Source organism: Dermacentor variabilis, chromosome 4 (genome assembly GCF_050947875.1).
Source record: "Dermacentor variabilis isolate Ectoservices chromosome 4, ASM5094787v1, whole genome shotgun sequence".
Lineage (NCBI taxonomy): Eukaryota > Metazoa > Arthropoda > Arachnida > Ixodida > Ixodidae > Dermacentor > Dermacentor variabilis.
Genome location: NC_134571.1, coordinates 217,907,374 through 217,925,808, shown reverse-complemented (window position 1 = coordinate 217,925,808; position 18,435 = coordinate 217,907,374). Strand labels below are relative to the sequence as shown.

The window sequence follows — 18,435 nt, the reverse complement described above, 5'->3', positions numbered from 1 at the left end:
CTTTAATATTGCAAATTAAATGTCTTTATATACTGTCTACCAGCATATTATAATGAATAGACGTAGGGTAATCGGCTTAAAGTGCGTGAAATTTATATATCAGATTCTGCATTACTAACTGCGACCGTCTCGTCAACGCTGAGAAATTCGTTGATGTTCCACAATACGGCCTTATGAACTGAAATTCCTACCCAGCATACAGGCTTCTCAAGAACATCTTGCGGCAGAAAGCATCACACAGCGCTGCATTTACCTAACTAGTCCTTCTGACCTCGCTAGTCGCTATGAAATACAAGGTAGCGCCTAATAATTTCTACGCAACAGGTTGGACCACCGCCTTTGTGAGGGACTCCATAGTCTCTAGAGATCGAAGGGCAAGATTTTCTTGCGAGATTCACGCGGTTTGTAAGACCACTAATGTGCCGAAGACTGATAACTGCTCTTGGGGAGTGTCCTTCGTCGCATTCCGCTCGGCATTACCCTAAAAAGAGAGGGAGAGACAGAGACAGAGAGAAAAAAAAGCTTTATGCAAAGTCTTTGCTGAGGTCAAGGGAGGTGGGGTGCCGGAAGACTAGCCCCACTGGAGCCTCCCTTCCTCAGGCGGCGGTCGGACCTTGAGTTTTGGTGGCGTTGCCATACAGCCGGACTACCCAGGTTTGATCATCCGCGCATTCGCTGAGCGGCATGGCCGCCCACTGCTCAGGCGTAGTGATTCTAAATGTAGGATCGGTGCCGTGATTGATGGTGCGTCGTACTGCGGGGCATGCCGAGATATCGAGATCCGCGCGTGGCACGTGGCATGTTTTGCAGCTCGGTGTAAAAGCATCGGGGTAGATATGTGATGATAAAGTGACGGGGCAGGAGTACGTCGCTGATGTGATGCAGGAGGGTCGCGAGTGACCCACCGTCCGTATTCCAAGGAAGCCGATTAGTAGTACAGTGGTCCCTGGGGCCGGAGTTGGGGCTTAAGGTGCTAAGCACAGCCTGTAGTTCCGGAAGGGTAATGGGGCGTTAAGTAACGGGGAAAGGGTAACGGGGCGTTGTAATCTCAGCGCTGCTCTAGACTGTGTAGGGCGGTTGTTGTTTAGGTTTTTGTGTGCTAATGTACTTGGCGGATGGGTCCCGTAATAATTGATCGTCGGAGCCCGGGGCCAGATGTAGTGGTTTCTGAAGATGCTGCCTTTGTGTTGTATTACTGGACGCGATCATCGAGGATATGCCGGAGGATATTACAGGTTTTGTGGAGGTTGGGTTGCCGTTGCATACTTTCGCATACAGCACGCCATTGCTGACTGGTGAGCTGATGCGCACAGTGCTCGATATCCCGGTTGAGTGCGCGATGAATTTGCGGAGCCTACGGTTGAGTTTCTGATCCTGGTATCACCTGTGAAGTCCTTCGAGCGCCTCTAACTTATTGAGGGGTCGGTTGTCGAGTTGCTGTAGGCCAGCTCCTTCAGACACTTTTGATCGCTTCCCGGGCGTCCTCTAACAAACCCTAGCATGATTCCATTTCGGCAGAGCTATCGGTTGTCGTACAGTCCATTTCTTGAGGAAATGGAGGCGTCCTTTTGGATCGAATCAAGCTTATTTGCGATGAGGCATAGACGCCTAGTGAGAAGCCTTTCCTCAAACGGATGCTGATGTCTCAGAAGGAGTTAACACGTGTGCAAGCTATCAGTACTGTGTTCTATTGTTGCTTGGCACCACTGAAATTGTTCTCCCAAATGGAGGAAGCTGGCTCTTCGACCTGTATACTGCCTTTGCGAATGTCTTGCGGTGTCGGATGCGTTGATGAGCTTCTCCATTATTAAGACGTTACCTGCGTAGAAGAAAAGAACGCCGCTTATGAGCAAGGGTTCATTTTAGTTCAACGGAGAGCACTGCACTAAATTTGATGGGTTTCATGCCGTTTTTTTTTTCACGGTGGCATCCTCTATGAGTATCAAACTATCGCAGATGTTGTTTTCCATTTGCTGCTAAGCTTGTTTCCATAAGTTCGGTGCCAATAATTCCATAGGTCTGCCGAGAACAGAATTCTACTGCTGAGAAAATTGAGGATAGGAAGTGTTACGCTGAGGGATGTGTAGTCCAGTATATTTATAGGTGCTTTTTGTCAAGATCTCGTTTTATTCACGATGACGCAGCAGTAAATTTGTTGCTGCCGTTTCTTATGACACAAAATGAAAAGCGGGTGGGGCAGTGCAGGTTTTTTTACTTGCAGAGAAACTTACTTAACTTTTCTTTATCGCGGTGCAAACATTGCAATTTTTGACTCCACCCTTTCATGCTGGGTACATTGGTGGCCCTGGAAGATTCCGTAATTTGCAATGAATAACTATGAGTACGAATTACTGATGTAATACCACGGTGGTAGCGGCCGAGATATTGTCACGTGGTAGTGACGTTAAAGAACACAGCAGCAATACTGTGAAAGACAAAACTAGCTTTTGTTGGGGAAACCTGTGCCCACAAAACAGGCTGCACTTAAAGCACAACGAGAGCGGCGAACACAGTCGGCGATCGTCGAAAAATCTGATCAGCGGGTCAACAGCGTCGGCTTTTATACAGCAGTCGCCGAATGTTCCAGACTAATCGCTGAGATCCGCGTGTCTTCCACAAAGTTCTACACCATTCGCGTCACGCGATGAAATTGATACCACAAGGTTCGGCGACAACAGACAGCGAATAGAAGCATCGATAACATTCCAGAAACTCCCTATACATGCAGCCGCGTCCTGCGCTGTGCGATAACATTTGTTAAGAGGTGAAACGTGGTCACCCGAGAAAGATCAACATGTACACGTGTCAATATTTAATGTGCTCCTGCAACGTCAGTATCAGACGTAGCGCTGCGTGTCTACCACCACTGGATAGATGAACGAATGATCTCTATACTATACTTTAGAACCATCATTTAGAGCTTGATTATAAAGCTGTAGAGATTAATAAATTAGGTTTCCATTGTCTTGTGTATATTAAACCTGTGGTCACAGCATCCAGCTTTAGCTGTTTACACGGCACGCACTGCTCGCACATCAAAGGACCACCTCGGATTCGAGCACGCAGCGTCGTATAAAGGCGCCACCACGCGGCGCTAATCGTATGCGCCTGACCACATGTCACGCGTCTTCGATGCCGTGTGCGCTTGTTCTTAGGGAGACGCGAGAGCCGCGCACAAGTCAGGCAGCGCATGATTTTCAGGATAATTTTGAGCGTAGGCAGTAGAAGTGGCTGCTTTTGCACCGACATCAAGTGGGCGGCATGCGAACGTCCGGCACGGATCTTCAAACAGGTTGTTTTGGTTTAGGAATCGTCACTGGTTCATTGGTTCACTGGTTCCGTGTCGCACAAGTACGATGGAAGCTAGCTATCAGTTATCAAAGGCTAGTCACCTGCGTGTAAACTCAGCCTGCACTTTGGCCGGCGAGGAACGAGTGCCATAAGAATAAGCACTTGACAGGGCGCTTCTGGGCCGAGGTGGCGAGAAATGTGATTCCTAATGCTGCCGTAACAGATAAGTGCTCAGAATTTTATAGTTTCGACCGTGATCGAGTACGCGTCACACGCGTACAGCCTCGGAGACGCGTACGCTCACGTGCACGTATGCGCTTAGCAGACGTGTATTCCGCGCTCCGCGTGGTCGGGCCTTTACGCGCGTCCTTATCGTAGCACTGACAATGTGAGTTGATGCCCCCAAATCTAGACAGAAGGCTCCCAAGGCGCCACATTTATATCCCTCCCTCCCCCCGCCCACACATACACGCTTAGCCAGACGTGTATCCCGCGCTCCATGTGGCCAGGCCTTCACGCGCGTCCTTATCGTAGCACTGACAATGTGAGTTGATGCCCCTAGGTCTAGAGAGAAGACTTAAGGCGTGACACTTCGACCCCTCTTCACCCCGCCCGCCCGTCACGCTTAGCCAGACGTGTATCCCGTGCTCCGTGTGGTCGGGCCTTTCTGCGCATCCTTATCGTTGCACTGACAATGTAGGTTAATGTCCTTAGCTCTAGACAGTAGTAGACTCTCAAGGCGCCACACTTAGATCCCTCCCTCCCCCCGCCCACACATACACGCTTAGCCAGACGTGTATCCCGCGCTCCATGTGGTCGGGCCTTCACGCGCGTCCTTATCGTAGCACTGACAATGTGAGTTGATGCCCCTAGGTCTAGAGAGAAGACTCAAGGCGTGACACTTCGACCCCTCTTCACCCCGCCCGCACGTACACGCTTAGCCAGACGTGTATCCCGTGCTCCGTGTGGTCGGGCCTTTACGCCCTTCCTTATCGTAGCACCAAAAACGTAAGTTGATGCCCCTAGGTGTACACAAGACTCTCAAGGTGCCACACTTTGATCCCTCCCTCCCCCCCCCCCGCCCGCATGCACACGCTTAACCAGATATGCATCTCGTGTTCCGTGTTGTCGGGCCTTTACGCGCTTTCTTATCGTAGCACTGACAATGTGAGTTGATGACACTGGGTATAGACAGTAAACTCTCAAGGCGCCACAATTCGACCCCTCCCCGCCCACACGTACGCGCTTAGCCAGACATGTATCCTGTGCTCCCTGTGGTGGGGCCTTTACGGACGTCTTTATCACAGCACTGAATGCGCCATACTGCGTGGTACGCGGTAGCTTTTAGTGACGCCCTCGTCACAATCGGCCCAGGCCTACTCTCCCCGATCTACTCTCCCCCGTATACTCCGTGCGCTCAGCGCCTACACATTATTGCTTGCGTATCTCGCGGTGAGAGCTTATTTCCCATGAGCTTTTCCTTTATATTTTGAAGGCGACAGGCTTCAAGATACTTTTCTGAAACTGATGTATTGAAATCCTTTCTTGACTGTGCTGAACTCGAAGCACGTGAATTGTGACGACCTGAGGAGGGCCGGGGGCCTTTGTCAGGCATAACTGCCTTTAGCGCCCTTGCCACTGCAGTGGGCTTTGTAAATTGCTCACCATATATCAATTTGGGGAGAACATATTAATGCATTAGGTGAACAGTTTGAAGCAATGAATGAGATGAAAGATACCTTTCAGTCACGAAATATGACTTGCTGCTGTTGAGTATTTCGAACTTACGTAGCTTTCTGTAAATATGAGGGAACATCGCACAAAAGAAGTTCAGCTGCTATAGCATGAATACTTAAGTTACTTCTGTGTAGTCGTCAAACTAACACATTATTAATTCATGATATGGCACTGTAACCGACGATCCATGGTTTTACAGAAAGTATAGAAGTATTCAATGGAAGTTGATGCGCCAGTAAGTAATTCTGTACAGGACTTTCTTATTTAATAAACACGATTTATATCACTCCGATTAGTCAATTAAAATCTTTATTGCAATTTTCTATTCTTCCTCCTAGAGGATAGATTGATAGCTGTTCGCGTAGCACAATTACTAATGCAACGCATGCGTAATGCAGAGATTGGGAATTCGTCTCCCACCGGCGTCAAGTAATCTTTTCACCTACTTTCATTTTGCCACTTCCTTAATATCTTCTACACTTATATTTCAATCACAGTTTGCTTAACCTTGGTTAATTAACCCCCATGCTTTCCATTGCTTCATCGCCTGTTGGCTTTATGTTGTCGTGATTAACAAAAATTTAGCCCTTCTCTTTCTCTGCATCTCGTTCATTCTTATCGAAGGTCTCGATTCTGGCCCCCTTGACGCCTCTAGGTAGCCTCTACAAGGGTTAATTGGCCACGTTCCTGCTCTGCTAAGTTCACACGTTGCGCGACTCCATCTGGCGAAAAAGGTTGTTCCACACCCACAGTCATCGATCTGAGTTGCGCTCACTACGACTCCCAGGACAAGCTCAAGTGATCAGAAATACCTATACCAGTGGACGGATTGATGTCCGTCACTGTAGTACCACACACGCGTAATGCAGAGGTTGTGGATTCGTTGCACCCCGGCGACAAGTTATCTCTTCACCCACTTTCATTTTCCCTTTTCGTCATTATTTTCTACATTTTTATTTGAACCAAGGCTAATTACGCCTATGCTTTCTTGGCTGCTGGATTTCTATGGTCGTCATTAATAAACTAGGGAAAACTCAATCTACTGTAGTCATGGGTGACTTCAGTGCAAAAGTGGGCAAAAAGGAGGCTGGGGAACAAGCAATTGACGAATACGGCTTCTATTCTAAGAATACTAGAGTGAGATGTTCGTAGAATGGGCAGAGAAATGAATTGACTACTTATAACGAATACCTTCTCCAGGAAGTGGACCTAGAAAACACTAATAAACAAGAAATCAAAGAGATTTCACACTCTCTGCCACTCCCAGCCTTGTGCCGGATTTAGAAGTGTTAGGCAGGGTAAAGGCCAGTGGTTACACGTTAGCAAGGTCGACGATTGCCCTCACTTTGAAGGCAGGAAGAGCAAAACTAGTGAAGAAGAAACAGGCCAACAGTAAACGTAAAAGGAGACGAATTCAGGCTGGTGCTCGTGAACAAATATCTAGCTTCAGAACAGGAATATAAAGATGACATAGAGGTACAGATTGAGACCATAACTAGGCTGATTTAAGAAGCAGTAATAAAAGTGACAGGTTAGACTCCAAGGCAAGCAGTAGGTAAGCTCTCCCGAGTAACAAAGGACCTGATAATGAAACAACAAAGTATGACAGTGTCGAACTCAAGAGATAGGATAGAATTTCCTGTCAAAACTGATAAAGAAGGGAGTAAGGAATCTTCGAATTGATGACGGAAAAATTGACGAAGTAGTAAAAATTGGCCGCAGCATGAAATTAGTGTGAAGAAAAATTGGCATTGGACAGGGCAAGATGTAGGCAGTGAAAGCTGAGAAGGGTAATGTCACCAGTAATTTGTATGATATAGTAAAAGGATAATTTAATACTGGCCCGTGCAGTCAGTGCTCCGAGCAGCCACGCAACCTTCATATGAAGTACTGACGAACAGGATGCAGAGGCTTCTTCTATAAATATTGGTGAAGTTAGAGGGGCCTTGCAAGGCATGTACCAGCGAAATGCGGCAGAAAAATATGGCATAACACTCGATTTAATCAAAGATGGAAGAGATACAATGGTTGAAAAGATTGTGGCCCCATATGCGCAATGCCTCACGACTGCAGGTGCACCTGAGAGCTGGAAGGATGCCAATAGTGCAGTAATCCATATGAAGGGAGGCGTTGATAAATTGAATTATAGGCTCATTGGCTTGCTTTCAGTATTGTACCGAATAGTCAACAGTTTCCAATCGAATCAGGGTAACACTTGACATTATTCAACCAAGAGAGAAGGCTGGATTCAGGAAGGGATACTTTACAATAGATATCGTCAGCCATCTAGCTGATTGGAGGTTTACCTAATGCGTCATATTGTCACGTGGTGGTGGCGTTGAATAACACAGTAGCAATACTGTGAATGACAAAACTAACTTTTATTGGGCGAACCTGAGCCCACAAAACCGCCTACACTTATAGCACAACGATAGCGGCGAACACGCTCGGCGATCGTCGAAAATCTGATCAGCGGGTGAAGCGCGTCGGCCTTTATACAGCAGTCGTCGAATGTTCCAGACTAATCGTTCGGGCCCGCGTGCCTTCCACAAAGTTCTACACCATTCGCGTCACGCGATGAAATCAGATAACACAAGGTTCGGCGACAACAGACAGCCGGGTACAAGCATCGATAACTTTCCAGAAACTTCGGATACATCGAGTAGAACTTGTTGCTGGGCGAGTTGGTTGGGATCTAAAGAATACATTGTTGCGCCAAAAAAGGAAAAAAAAGAAAGACTTGGGAAGGAAGAGTACGAAAAGACAGATTGAGCGCTGTCTTTTCGTACACTTCCTTCCCAAGTCTTTTTTTTTTTCCTTTTTTGGCACAACAATGTATTCTTTAGATCCCAACCAACTCGCCCAGCTCAGCGCTCAATCTGTCTTTTCGTACTCTTCCTTCCCAAGTCTTTTTTTTACCTTTTTTGGCGCAACAATGTATTCTTTCGGATACATCCAGGCGCGTCCCGCGCTGTGCGATTACATTTGTTAAGCGGCGAAACGTGGTCGCCCGATAAAGACAAGTACACGTGTCAATATCATCATCCTCAATAACATTTCCCCAAAGCGAATATACTGCTTTTGAATTCAAACAATTGTCTCGGCTGAATTGTCTCGGCAGAAATTTTCCTTCTCCTCGCTACTCGAAACAAACAAAAGTAATTTGCGTCTGCATACGTGCAGACATCGGGAATCGTAAACAGCATCATCAGTCTATATTATGTCCATTGCAGGACGAAGGCGTCTCCCTGCGATCTCCAATCACCCTTGTCCGGTGCCAACTAGCGCCCGCGAATTTCTTAATTTCATCGCTCCACCTAGTCTTCTGTCGTCCTTAATTGCGTTTCCCTTCTCTTGGTACCCATTCTGTAACCCTAATGGCACAACGGTTATCTAGCCTGCGTATTACATGACCTGCCCAGCCCCGATTATTTCTCTTAATGTCAATTAGAATATCGGCTATACCCATTTGCTCTCTGACCAAAACAGCTCTCTTTCTGCCTCTTAAAGTTATGCCTAGCATTCTTCGTTCCATCGCCCTTCGGGCGGTCCCGAACTTGTTCCGAAGCGTCTTTGTCAGTCTCCAACTTTCTGTCCCATTGTTAGCACCGGTAAAATGCACTGATTGTACATCTTCCTTTTCAATGATCCTGGTAAGCTTCCACTCAGGAGCTGACAATGTCGGCCCTATGCGATCGAACCCGTTTTCCTTCTTCTATGAATTTCCTTTTCATGATCAGGGTTCCCTGTGATTAGTTAACCTAGATAAACGTACCCCTTCGCAGACTCTAGAGGTTGGCTGGCCATCCTGAACTCTTGTTCTCTTTCCCGGCTAGTCATCTTTATTTTTGTCTTCCGCATATTAGTCTTCAATCCCACTCTTATACTCTCTCTGTTAAGGTCCTCGATCATATGATGTGATTCGTCTGCATTGTTGCTGAATAGAACAATGTCATCGGCAAACCGAAGGATGCTGAAATATTCACCGTCGGCCTTTACTCCTAAGCCTTCTTAGTTTAAAACTTAAATATTTCTTCCAAGCGCGCAGTGAATAGCATTGGAGAGATTGTGTCTCTTTGTCTGACCCCTTTCTTTATAGGTATCTTCCTGCTTTTCTTGTGCAGAATTAAGGTAGCTGTAAAACCTATGTAGATAGTTTCCAAGGTATTTGCGTAAGCGTTCCATATTCCTGGATTACGTAATGCCGCTACGACTGTTGGTATTTCTACTGAATCAAATGCCTTTTCGTAATCTATGTAAGTCATATAGAGAGGCCTATTATACTCTGCGGATTTCTCGATAACCTGATGAATGACATGGATGTAATCCATTCTAGAGAATCCTTTCCTGAAGCCAGCCTGTTCCCTTGGTTGACTAAAGTCCAGTGTTGCCCTTACTCTAGCGGAGATTATTTTGGTAAATATTTTATGTACTACTGGGAGTAAGCTAAGGGGCGTATAATTTTTCAATTCTTTAACGTCTCCCTTTTTGTGGAATAGTATAATGTTTGCATTCTTCCAGTTGCTTGCAGTCGATAGACACTTCGTATAAAGCGCCGCCAGTTTTCGAAGCATTATGTCTCCTGCATCATTGATTAAATCGACTGTTATTCCATCTTCTCCTGCCGCTCTTCCTCCTTTCATGTCTTGCAAGGCCCTTCTTACCTCATTGCTAGTTATAGGAGAAGTTTCTGGATCCTGTTCATTACTGTTTTTCATTGAGGTATCCTGACCCATCTGGATACTGTACAGATCAGTATAGAATTATTCCGCTGCCTTTACTATATCTTTGAGATAGCTGATAATGTCCTGCTTATCTTTTAGCGCATAAATCTTGGTTTCTCCTATGCCAAGCTTCCTTCTCACTGATTTCCGGCTGAGTCCAATTTTTGCGGCTACCTCAGTTTTTCTCACGCTATAATTTCGAATATTCCTTATTTTCGCATTGTTGATCAGTCTTGACAGTTCCGCTAATCCTATCTTATCTCTTGAGTTGGACAGTTTCATTCCTTGTCACTTTTTGTTAGGTCCTTTGTTACTTAAGAGAGCTTGCCTACTGGTTGCCTTGAAACCTTGCCTCCCAGTTCAGTCGCTGCCTTTGAAGCTAGCCTAGTTACGGTTTCATTGATTACCTCTGTGTCATCTCTCTGTTCTGAGGCTGCATATTTGTTTGCAAGTACTAGCCTGAATTTTTCTGCTTGTACCCTTACTGCGTCGAGGTTGTCCTGTTTCATCTTCACTTATTTTACTATTTTTCTCTTCAAATTGATTACTGCACCTTACCCTACCTAACACTTTTACATGCTGTAGTACGCTGGGATCAGCAGAGTATCAAATCATTTCATTTCTTGTTTCACCATTACGGCTTTTCCAGGTCCATTTTCTGTTGCTAGGCTTCCTGAAGGAGGTCTTCATTATTTGCAGCTTATTTCTTTCTGCGAATGCTATCAGTATCTTTCTTCTAGCGTTCCTAGAATCGACGCTGTAGTTTCCAAATGCTTGTTCACCAGCCCTTTTTCCCCACTTTTGCATTGAAGTCGCCCATTACTAAAGTATACTGAGTTTGCACTTTTCTCATCGCTAATTCAACTTCTTTATAAAAGTGATCTACTTCAGCATCATCGTGAGTGGATGTTGTAGCGCAGGTTTGTACTACCTTCAATCTTTATCTCTTAATAAGTGTGATTACGACTACTGCTACCCTCTCGTTGATGCTGTGGAATTTGTCAATGTTTCCCGCCATGAATTTATGGATTAGAAATCGTACCCCGCATTGCTTCTTATCCAGAAGACCTCTATAGCAGAGGACATGACCGTTATTCAGCAATGTGTAAGCCTCAAGAGTTCTTCTAATCTCACTAAGGCCGATAATATCCCAAACAATGTCTGATAGTTCTTCGACGAGTCCTGCTAAGCTAGTCTCGCTCGAGAGGGTTCGGTTGTTAAAGGTTGACAGGGTCAGTTTCCATTGATAGCATGTCCAGACCCAGAGATTCTTAGCAACTTCTGCTGCGTTTCAGGTCTAACGGCTGCCTTGGCCAGCTGCTCCGCAGCTGCTAGGGACTGAGGGCCACGGGTTAATTGTAAGGATTGTGATGGAGGTAGTGACCGAATATAACACCGGGGAGGCAAATTCATGTTCTGGCGAGGAAGTGTCTTTGTTGAAGCTAAGTGGGCCTTCCTAATTTGGTTGTACCTGAATTAGTATAGCCCCACTCGCTCTCGGCACCTTTTGCCGGTGTCAGGCGCCACTGCAAACCTGGAGACATCGGGACTGTCGCCTCGTCAAATATGGGCCTAGTTTGTGACACCGAAAACGAGCGACCGCGCCTTTCCCCTCTTTTGTCTATACGTTAGCACTAGAGAGTTTCGTTCAAGTGCTAGACGGAAATGGGGCGCTGTTGTCTACGGCAACTACAAGCAGGATGATTCAGATGGCATTGAAAGCACGTTTAGTGCGTGGATTTGCCTTAAATTAGTCCTTATGGCTTTGAAACGGCTTCATGACTTTGAAAACTGATCATTTAAGAAAGAACTGCGTCATAAGTATATAAATATTCTAAAATTGTCTGAAGACAGGATTTGAATAGAAGACATCTACAGAGAAGCCTGACACTGAAACCATAAAATCGTGAAATCATGGACAAGCAGAACCATTGCAATTAGCAGCTATTAGGCGTGTTCATAGTCTTATTGCCTTCTGCATTTGAAGGATGTATATATTGCGTTTAAATTGAGGCCAATGAAGGCAGATAAAGTGTAATAAACATAGTCACAAGAATATCTGAAGCTACAAGCACGAAGATCACACAAACACACGTAATAATCATCATTCCCATGGTGGGTGAACGATCGATGCTCCAGTGTTCCCTCTAGTAATTATTGTAGGAAACCTTATGGTTAGCACTATTAGGCAGGCGTCTTCCGTCGTTATCGGAATCGAAGTCCAGGATATCAACTTGCGCAAGGTTCGCAGCGTACTAGACGTTGAAGTTCACATTTGAGGTCGCAGCTATCGCTGGCGCGTGGACACTTCGTCATGTACTATATTTTAGGTTTCGCTTTTTGTCCAAGAAATGCATTACGCAAGGCGTAGGTTGCTTTAAAATCTGTGAGCGTTCCTTTCTCTACACCCTCCATAACTTTTCCATTTATGCCTTATCAATTAACGAACGTGAGTAAATGTGAGCCAAGTAAAGTATTTTAGCAAAGTGAAACAAAAAAGTGAGTACCCTTCCACTCTGTGACAAAAGATGACTAGCGAAGCTGTGTATGTGGGCCAGCTAATGGCGGGCGGCACCTCCGCCACGGGTCTGCCCGGCATTGTAATACCTTCGGGATCGCACCACGTGTGGGCAGTGTTTGAGGCTTGCTTCACCTCCTCCGTGGGTCGACCCGGTATTGCACTATCTTCGGGATCTGCCCATGTATGAGGAGTGCTTAACGCCTGCTTCACCTCCGCCGCGGATCGGCCCTCAACATAAACGGTCGGCGTTCGCGTGGGGCCCTGTGTCCTAATTTTTAATTATTGGCGCAGTGTAGTAGGGGCACTCAGTATATTGAAAAGCTGGAGGTTCTTTGAAGGAACAACTTTTCGATTACCCCCTTCTTTTTTGCAAGAGGCCTTGTCACATTCCTTTCAGCTTGAAAGTGAATACAAAGTACGTACCGTGCACAGTCCTGTCGTCTGGTTGCAGAAGCCTTCGGTGAAACAAGAACTACACGGCTGCCCTTCGCTGTAGACCGGCTCGGTGAGAATGTTGCCCCTGCGGTGGCGAGCAGACATTAAGCATTGTTGCATCTCGAGGTGGCGTTTGGGCCAGGAATCCACCAAGCCATTTGGCGAGTACGCCCGGTTGTAGGAATATAGGAAAAGGGGTTTATTTTACTTTTTGTTACTGGCTCCAGATACGGAAGCCCACTCCATGTAGGGGCATATTAAACGTCTGAGTCCACATCAGGACACGTGAGCAGCTCCTCACTGCGCCAAAGGTCTCGAGTTTGAATACCGTCATCTTCCCGATGTGTCTAAACTAGGGAATCTGATGACTGTATTGGGGCTAATGAGAGCCGTTGAATCAGTCGCAATATCCCGCCCGCATCATTCCGACGAACTCCGCCTTCGATGTTGTACCTTCGCCCCCACATATTTAGCAATATCGGAATCCCAGGACGAAGCCGTTCCCACGCTAGCATTCGACGTTGGCCCTTATCATAAGTTAGTTCAGGTTATCAGGTTTAGGTAGAGGCGTCTTTTGTTGATCCGTCAACAGTCGGCGTCAACGCTGCGTTGACTTTGGATAGGCGCTGATGGATGGGGATGGTGGCCTCGTGGTAAACATCTAATTAATGCCCTTGGCCATGTTTAGATGTAAGAGACCCTTCCGCCGCCAGGAAATTTGACCTCAGGGTGACCAGCTGTCAGTTTTCCCGAAGTGTCGAGGTTCTTTTCTGAAGTAATGGCTGGGACCCACTACAACGTTATTGTGGCGTTCTTCCTACGAAACGCACACTATCACTGGCGTGCCCGAGCGACATGCCTACCGGACGCTATTACCACTTGATCGCTTGAAAAAGTTCTACCCCTCTCTCTCGCTCTCTTTGTCGTGGTCAGCCCTCGGCAAGACAGAAATTAGTTGCCTATATCAATAGCGTCTATAGCGATACGTATAGAACACGTTAAAAAACAACGCCCTGGGTCCGTTGCCTAAAATACCCGGCTCAGACCCTGTGCATTGTTATTATGGCTCCCTTTCCCATACTTGAGCTTGAAATTGTATGGCTGCAAAATGAAACTCCATCTCAGCAATCTCTCGTTTGTTCTCATCATTTGCTTCAGCCATGCAAGTGGCAATGGTCGCTCTCAACAGTGAATTTCGTGCTTTGAGTATAGCATCCTAGCTTTTGAATGGCCTATACTATGCGCAAGCACTCTTTCTGGGAGGCGCTAAACGCCTCTTCCCGTGGTGTTAGTTTTCGACTGAGGTACAGCACGGGATGCTCTTCACCGCGTTAAGTTGCACAAGGACGACACCTAGACCACGGTTGCTGGCGTCACTGTGGAGAATGAATTCTCTGCGAAAGTCTGGCGAGGCAAGCACAGGCTCTGAAGACAAATCTTTCTTCAGATTCTGGTGAGACTCTGCCCTACTGGCGCTCCAAGTGACACCTTCTGGCTCAAGCTTCCGGAGGCTGTCAGTTAGCGGACAGGCAAGCTCTGAATAACTTGAAGTATAGTGCTCGTAATGCCGACCATTGCCAGAAATGACCCCAGATCCTTTTTTGTTACTGGCTTCGGAAAGTTAACTATTGCCACCACTTTGGCTTTCATAGGTTCACGTTTCCCGTGTCCTATTTCGTGCCCCAAATACGTGACATGGGCCTGGCCAAATTGACACTTCTCGGTTTTGATAGTCAAGTCCGCCGCTCTGAGTCTTTCAAGCACCATTCGGGCATGTTGTAAATGAGACTCCCAAACATTAGAAAACACGGCTACATCATCCAGATAGAGCGGGGCGAATCCTTCTAGCCCTTCAAGCAGCTGATCCTAGCCTTGAGAAACAGAACTGCGTGTTCTTCAAGCCAAAGCTCATGGTAACTGACTGACAAACCCAGAAAGCTGTCACAAAGGCCGCGTAGCGACTGACTCGATTTGCTAAGGCCACCTGCCAATGTCACCTTACTAAGTCTAGGGCTGAAATGAATGTAGCCCTGCTTACAAGTTATACTCTCCTATATATTCACTACGGGGTAGATTTAGTGTTTTTGAGAGAGAGAGAGAGTTCTTTACTGTGCATAATAATAAGGTTACAAATGAGGATTATACTTACATACAGAGGGAGACCCCATAGTCAACATACTGTACAGGCGACCTCCCATCACAAATGTGTAGGATATGTAAATACGAAGCAGCTATATGCAAACACGCAAGACACCGTATTAAGTTAGTCACTAGCTAACGCTGTAAAATATTTAATGACACACAGCACTTATATATATAATGATAACGATGAAGTTGTTATATTGAGTGCAAAAATTTACCAAGGTTTGATTTGAATGTGCAAAAATGAGAGATATTATGAGAAGCCAACAAACAATGACACCAAGGACAACATAGGGGAAATTAGTTGTGTTTATTAAATGGAATGAAGAAACGATAAATAATGGAAATTAATGTGGATGAAAAAACAACTTGCCGCAGGTGGGAACCGAACCCACAACCTTCGCATTTCGCGTGCGATGCTCTACCAATTGAGCTACTGCGGCGCTGTTTCCCCATCCACTTTCTTGGGTATTTATCATCATCATCATCATCATCATCATCATCATCATCATCATCATCAGCCTGGTTGCGCCCACTGCAGGGCAAAGGCCTCTCCCATGCTTTTCCAACAACCCCGGTCATGTACTAATTGTGGCCATGCCGTCCCTGCAAACTTCTTAATCTCATCCGCCCACCTAACTTTCTGCCGCCCCCTGCTACGCTTCCCTTCCCTTGGGATCCAGTCCGTAACCCTTAATGACCATCGGTTATCTTCCCTCCTCATTACATGTCCTGCCCATGCCCATTTCTTTTTCTTGATTTCAACTAAGATGTCATTAACTCGCGTTTGTTCCCTCACCCAATCTGCTCTTTTCTTATCCCTTAACGTTACACCTATCATTCTTCTTTCCATAGCTCGTTGTGTCGTCCTCAATTTGAGTAGAACCCTTTTCGTAAGCCTCCAGGTTTCTGCCCCGTAGGTGAGTACTGGTAAGACACAGCTATTATATACTTTTCTCTTGAGGGATAATGGCAACCTGCTGTTCATGATTTGGGAATGCCTGCCAAACGCACCCCAGCCCATTCTTATTCTTCTGATTATTTCCGTCTCATGATCCGGATCCGCCGTCACTACCTGCCCTAAGTAGATGTATTCCCTTACGACTTCCAATGCCTCGCTGCCTATTGTAAATTGCTGTTCTCTACCGAGACTGTTAAGCATTACTTTGGTTTTCTGCAGCTTAATTTTTAGACCCACTCTTCTGCTTTGCCTCTCCAGGTCAGTGAGCATGCATTGCAATTGGTCCCCTGAGTTACTAAGCAAGGCAATATCATCAGCGAATCGCAAGTTACTAAGGTATTCTCCATTAACTTTTATCCCTAATTCTTCCCAATCCAGGTCTCTGAATACCACCTGTAAACACGCTGTGAAAAGCATTGGAGATATCGTATCTCCCTGCCTGACGCCTTTCTTTATTGGGATTTTGTTGCTTGCTTTATGGAGGACTACGGTGGCTGTGGAGCCGCTATAGATATCTTCCAGTATTTTTACATATGGCTCATCTACACCCTGATTCCGTAATGCCTCCATGACTGCTGAGGTTTCGACTGAATCAAACGCTTTCTCGTAATCAATGAAAGCTATATATAAGGGTTGGTTATATTCTGCACATTTCTCTATCACTTGATTGATAGTGTGAATGTGGTCTATTGTTGAGTAGCCTTTACGGAATCCTGCCTGGTCCTTTGGTTGACAGAAGTCTAAGGTGTTCCTGATTCTATTTGCAATTACCTTAGTAAATACTTTGTAGGCAACGGACAGTAAGCTGATCGGTCTATAATTTTTCAAGTCTTTGGCGTCCCCTTTCTTATGGATTAGGATTATGTTAGCGTTCTTCCAAGATTCCGGTACGCTCGAGGTCATGAGGCATTGCGTGTACAGGGTGGCCAGTTTCTCTAGAACAATCTGTCCACCATCCTTCAACAAATCTGCTGTTACCTGATCCTCCCCAGCTGCCTTCCCCCTTTGCATATCTCCTAAGGCTTTCTTTACTTCTTCCGGCGTTACCTTCGGGATTTCGAATTCCTCTAGACTATTTTCTCTTCCATTATCGTCGTGGGTGCCACTGGTACTGTATAAATCTCTATAGAACTCCTCAGCCACTTGAACTATCTCATCCATATTAGTAATGATATTGCCGGCTTTGTCTCTTAACGCATACATCTGATTCTTGCCAATTCCTAGTTTCTTCTTCACTGTTTTTAGGCTTCCTCCGTTCCTGAGAGCATGTTCAATTCTATCCATATTATACTTCCTTATGTCAGCTGTCTTACGCTTGTTGAATAACTTCGAAAGTTCTGCCAGTTCTATTCTAGCTGTAGGGTTAGATGCTTTCATGCATTGGCGTTTCTTGATCAGATCTTTCGTCTCCTGCAATAGTTTGCTAGTATCCTGCCTAACGGAGTTACCACCGACTTCCATTGCACACTCCTTAATGATGCCCACAAGATTGTCATTCATTGCTTCAACACTAAGGTCCTCTTCCTGAGTTAAAGCTGAATACCTGTTCTGTAGCTTGATCTGGAATTCCTCTATTTTCCCTCTTACCGCTAACTCATTGATCGGCTTCTTATGTACCAGTTTCTTCCGTTCCCTCCTCAGGTCTAGGCTAATTCGAGTTCTTACCATCCTGTGGTCACTGCAGCGCACCTTGCGGAGCACGTCCACATCTTGTATGATGCCAGGGTTAACGCAGAGTATGAAGTCTATTTCATTTCTAGTCTCGCCGTTCGGGCTCCTCCACGTCCACTTTCGGCTATCCCGCTTGCGGAAGAAGGTATTCATTATCCTCATATTATTCTGTTCCGTAAACTCTACTAATAACTCTCCTCTGCTATTCCTAGTGCCTATGCCATATTCCCCCACTGCCTTGTCTCCAGTGTGCTTCTTGCCTACCTTGGCATTAAAGTCGCCCATAAGTATAGTGTATTTAGTTTTCACTCTACCCATCGCCGATTCCACGTCTTCATAGAAGCTTTCGACTTCCTGGTCATCATGATTGGATGTAGGGGCGTAGACCTGTACAATCTTCATTTTGTGCCTGTTATTAAGTTTCACAACAAGACCTGCCACCCTCTCGTTAATGCTATAGAATTCCTGTATGTTACCAGCTATAGTCTTATTAACCAGGAATCCGACTCCTAGTTCTCTTCTCTCCGCTAAGCTCCGATAGCACAGGACGTGCCCGCTATTTAGCACTGTATATGCTTCTTTTGGCCTATTTCCATTTATCCCATTTACTGCCCTCTAATTCCTCCAATAGCACTGCTAGACTCGCCTCACTAGATAACGTTCTAGCGTTAAACGTTGCCAGGGTCATATTCCAATGGCGGCCTGTCCGGAGCCAGTGATTCTTAGCACTGGGTATTTATGTGTACTAGTAAACCTTGGGAGTGTTAGCCAGCGCCACCACTCACAGACCTTGGGGGCGGACGTGGAACGTCCTTGTTGCCGCAGGCGTCACGAGAACGTGACGCCTGCGGCAACGGGTTCGGTTCCCACCTGCGGCAAGTTGTTTTTTCATCCACTTTAATTTCCATTATTTATCGTTTCTTCATTCCATTTATTAAGCACAATTAATTTCC

General features: G+C 46.0%; 1 protein-coding gene across 1 annotated transcript in view; it reads right to left on the bottom strand.

Moving 5' to 3' along the window:
• Positions 1–534: 534 nt before the first annotated feature.
• Positions 535–18,435, bottom strand: part of LOC142578519 (CRISP/Allergen/PR-1-like) — a 137,184-nt gene continuing 119,283 nt past the window's right edge. The window contains exons 5-6 of the mRNA XM_075687897.1: positions 12,697–12,793; positions 535–1,819 (exon numbers count right to left, since the gene is read on the bottom strand). Of these exons, the coding sequence (XP_075544012.1) occupies positions 1,808–1,819; positions 12,697–12,793 (109 nt within the window). The 3' untranslated portion in view covers positions 535–1,807. The remainder of the gene's footprint in view (positions 1,820–12,696; positions 12,794–18,435) is intronic.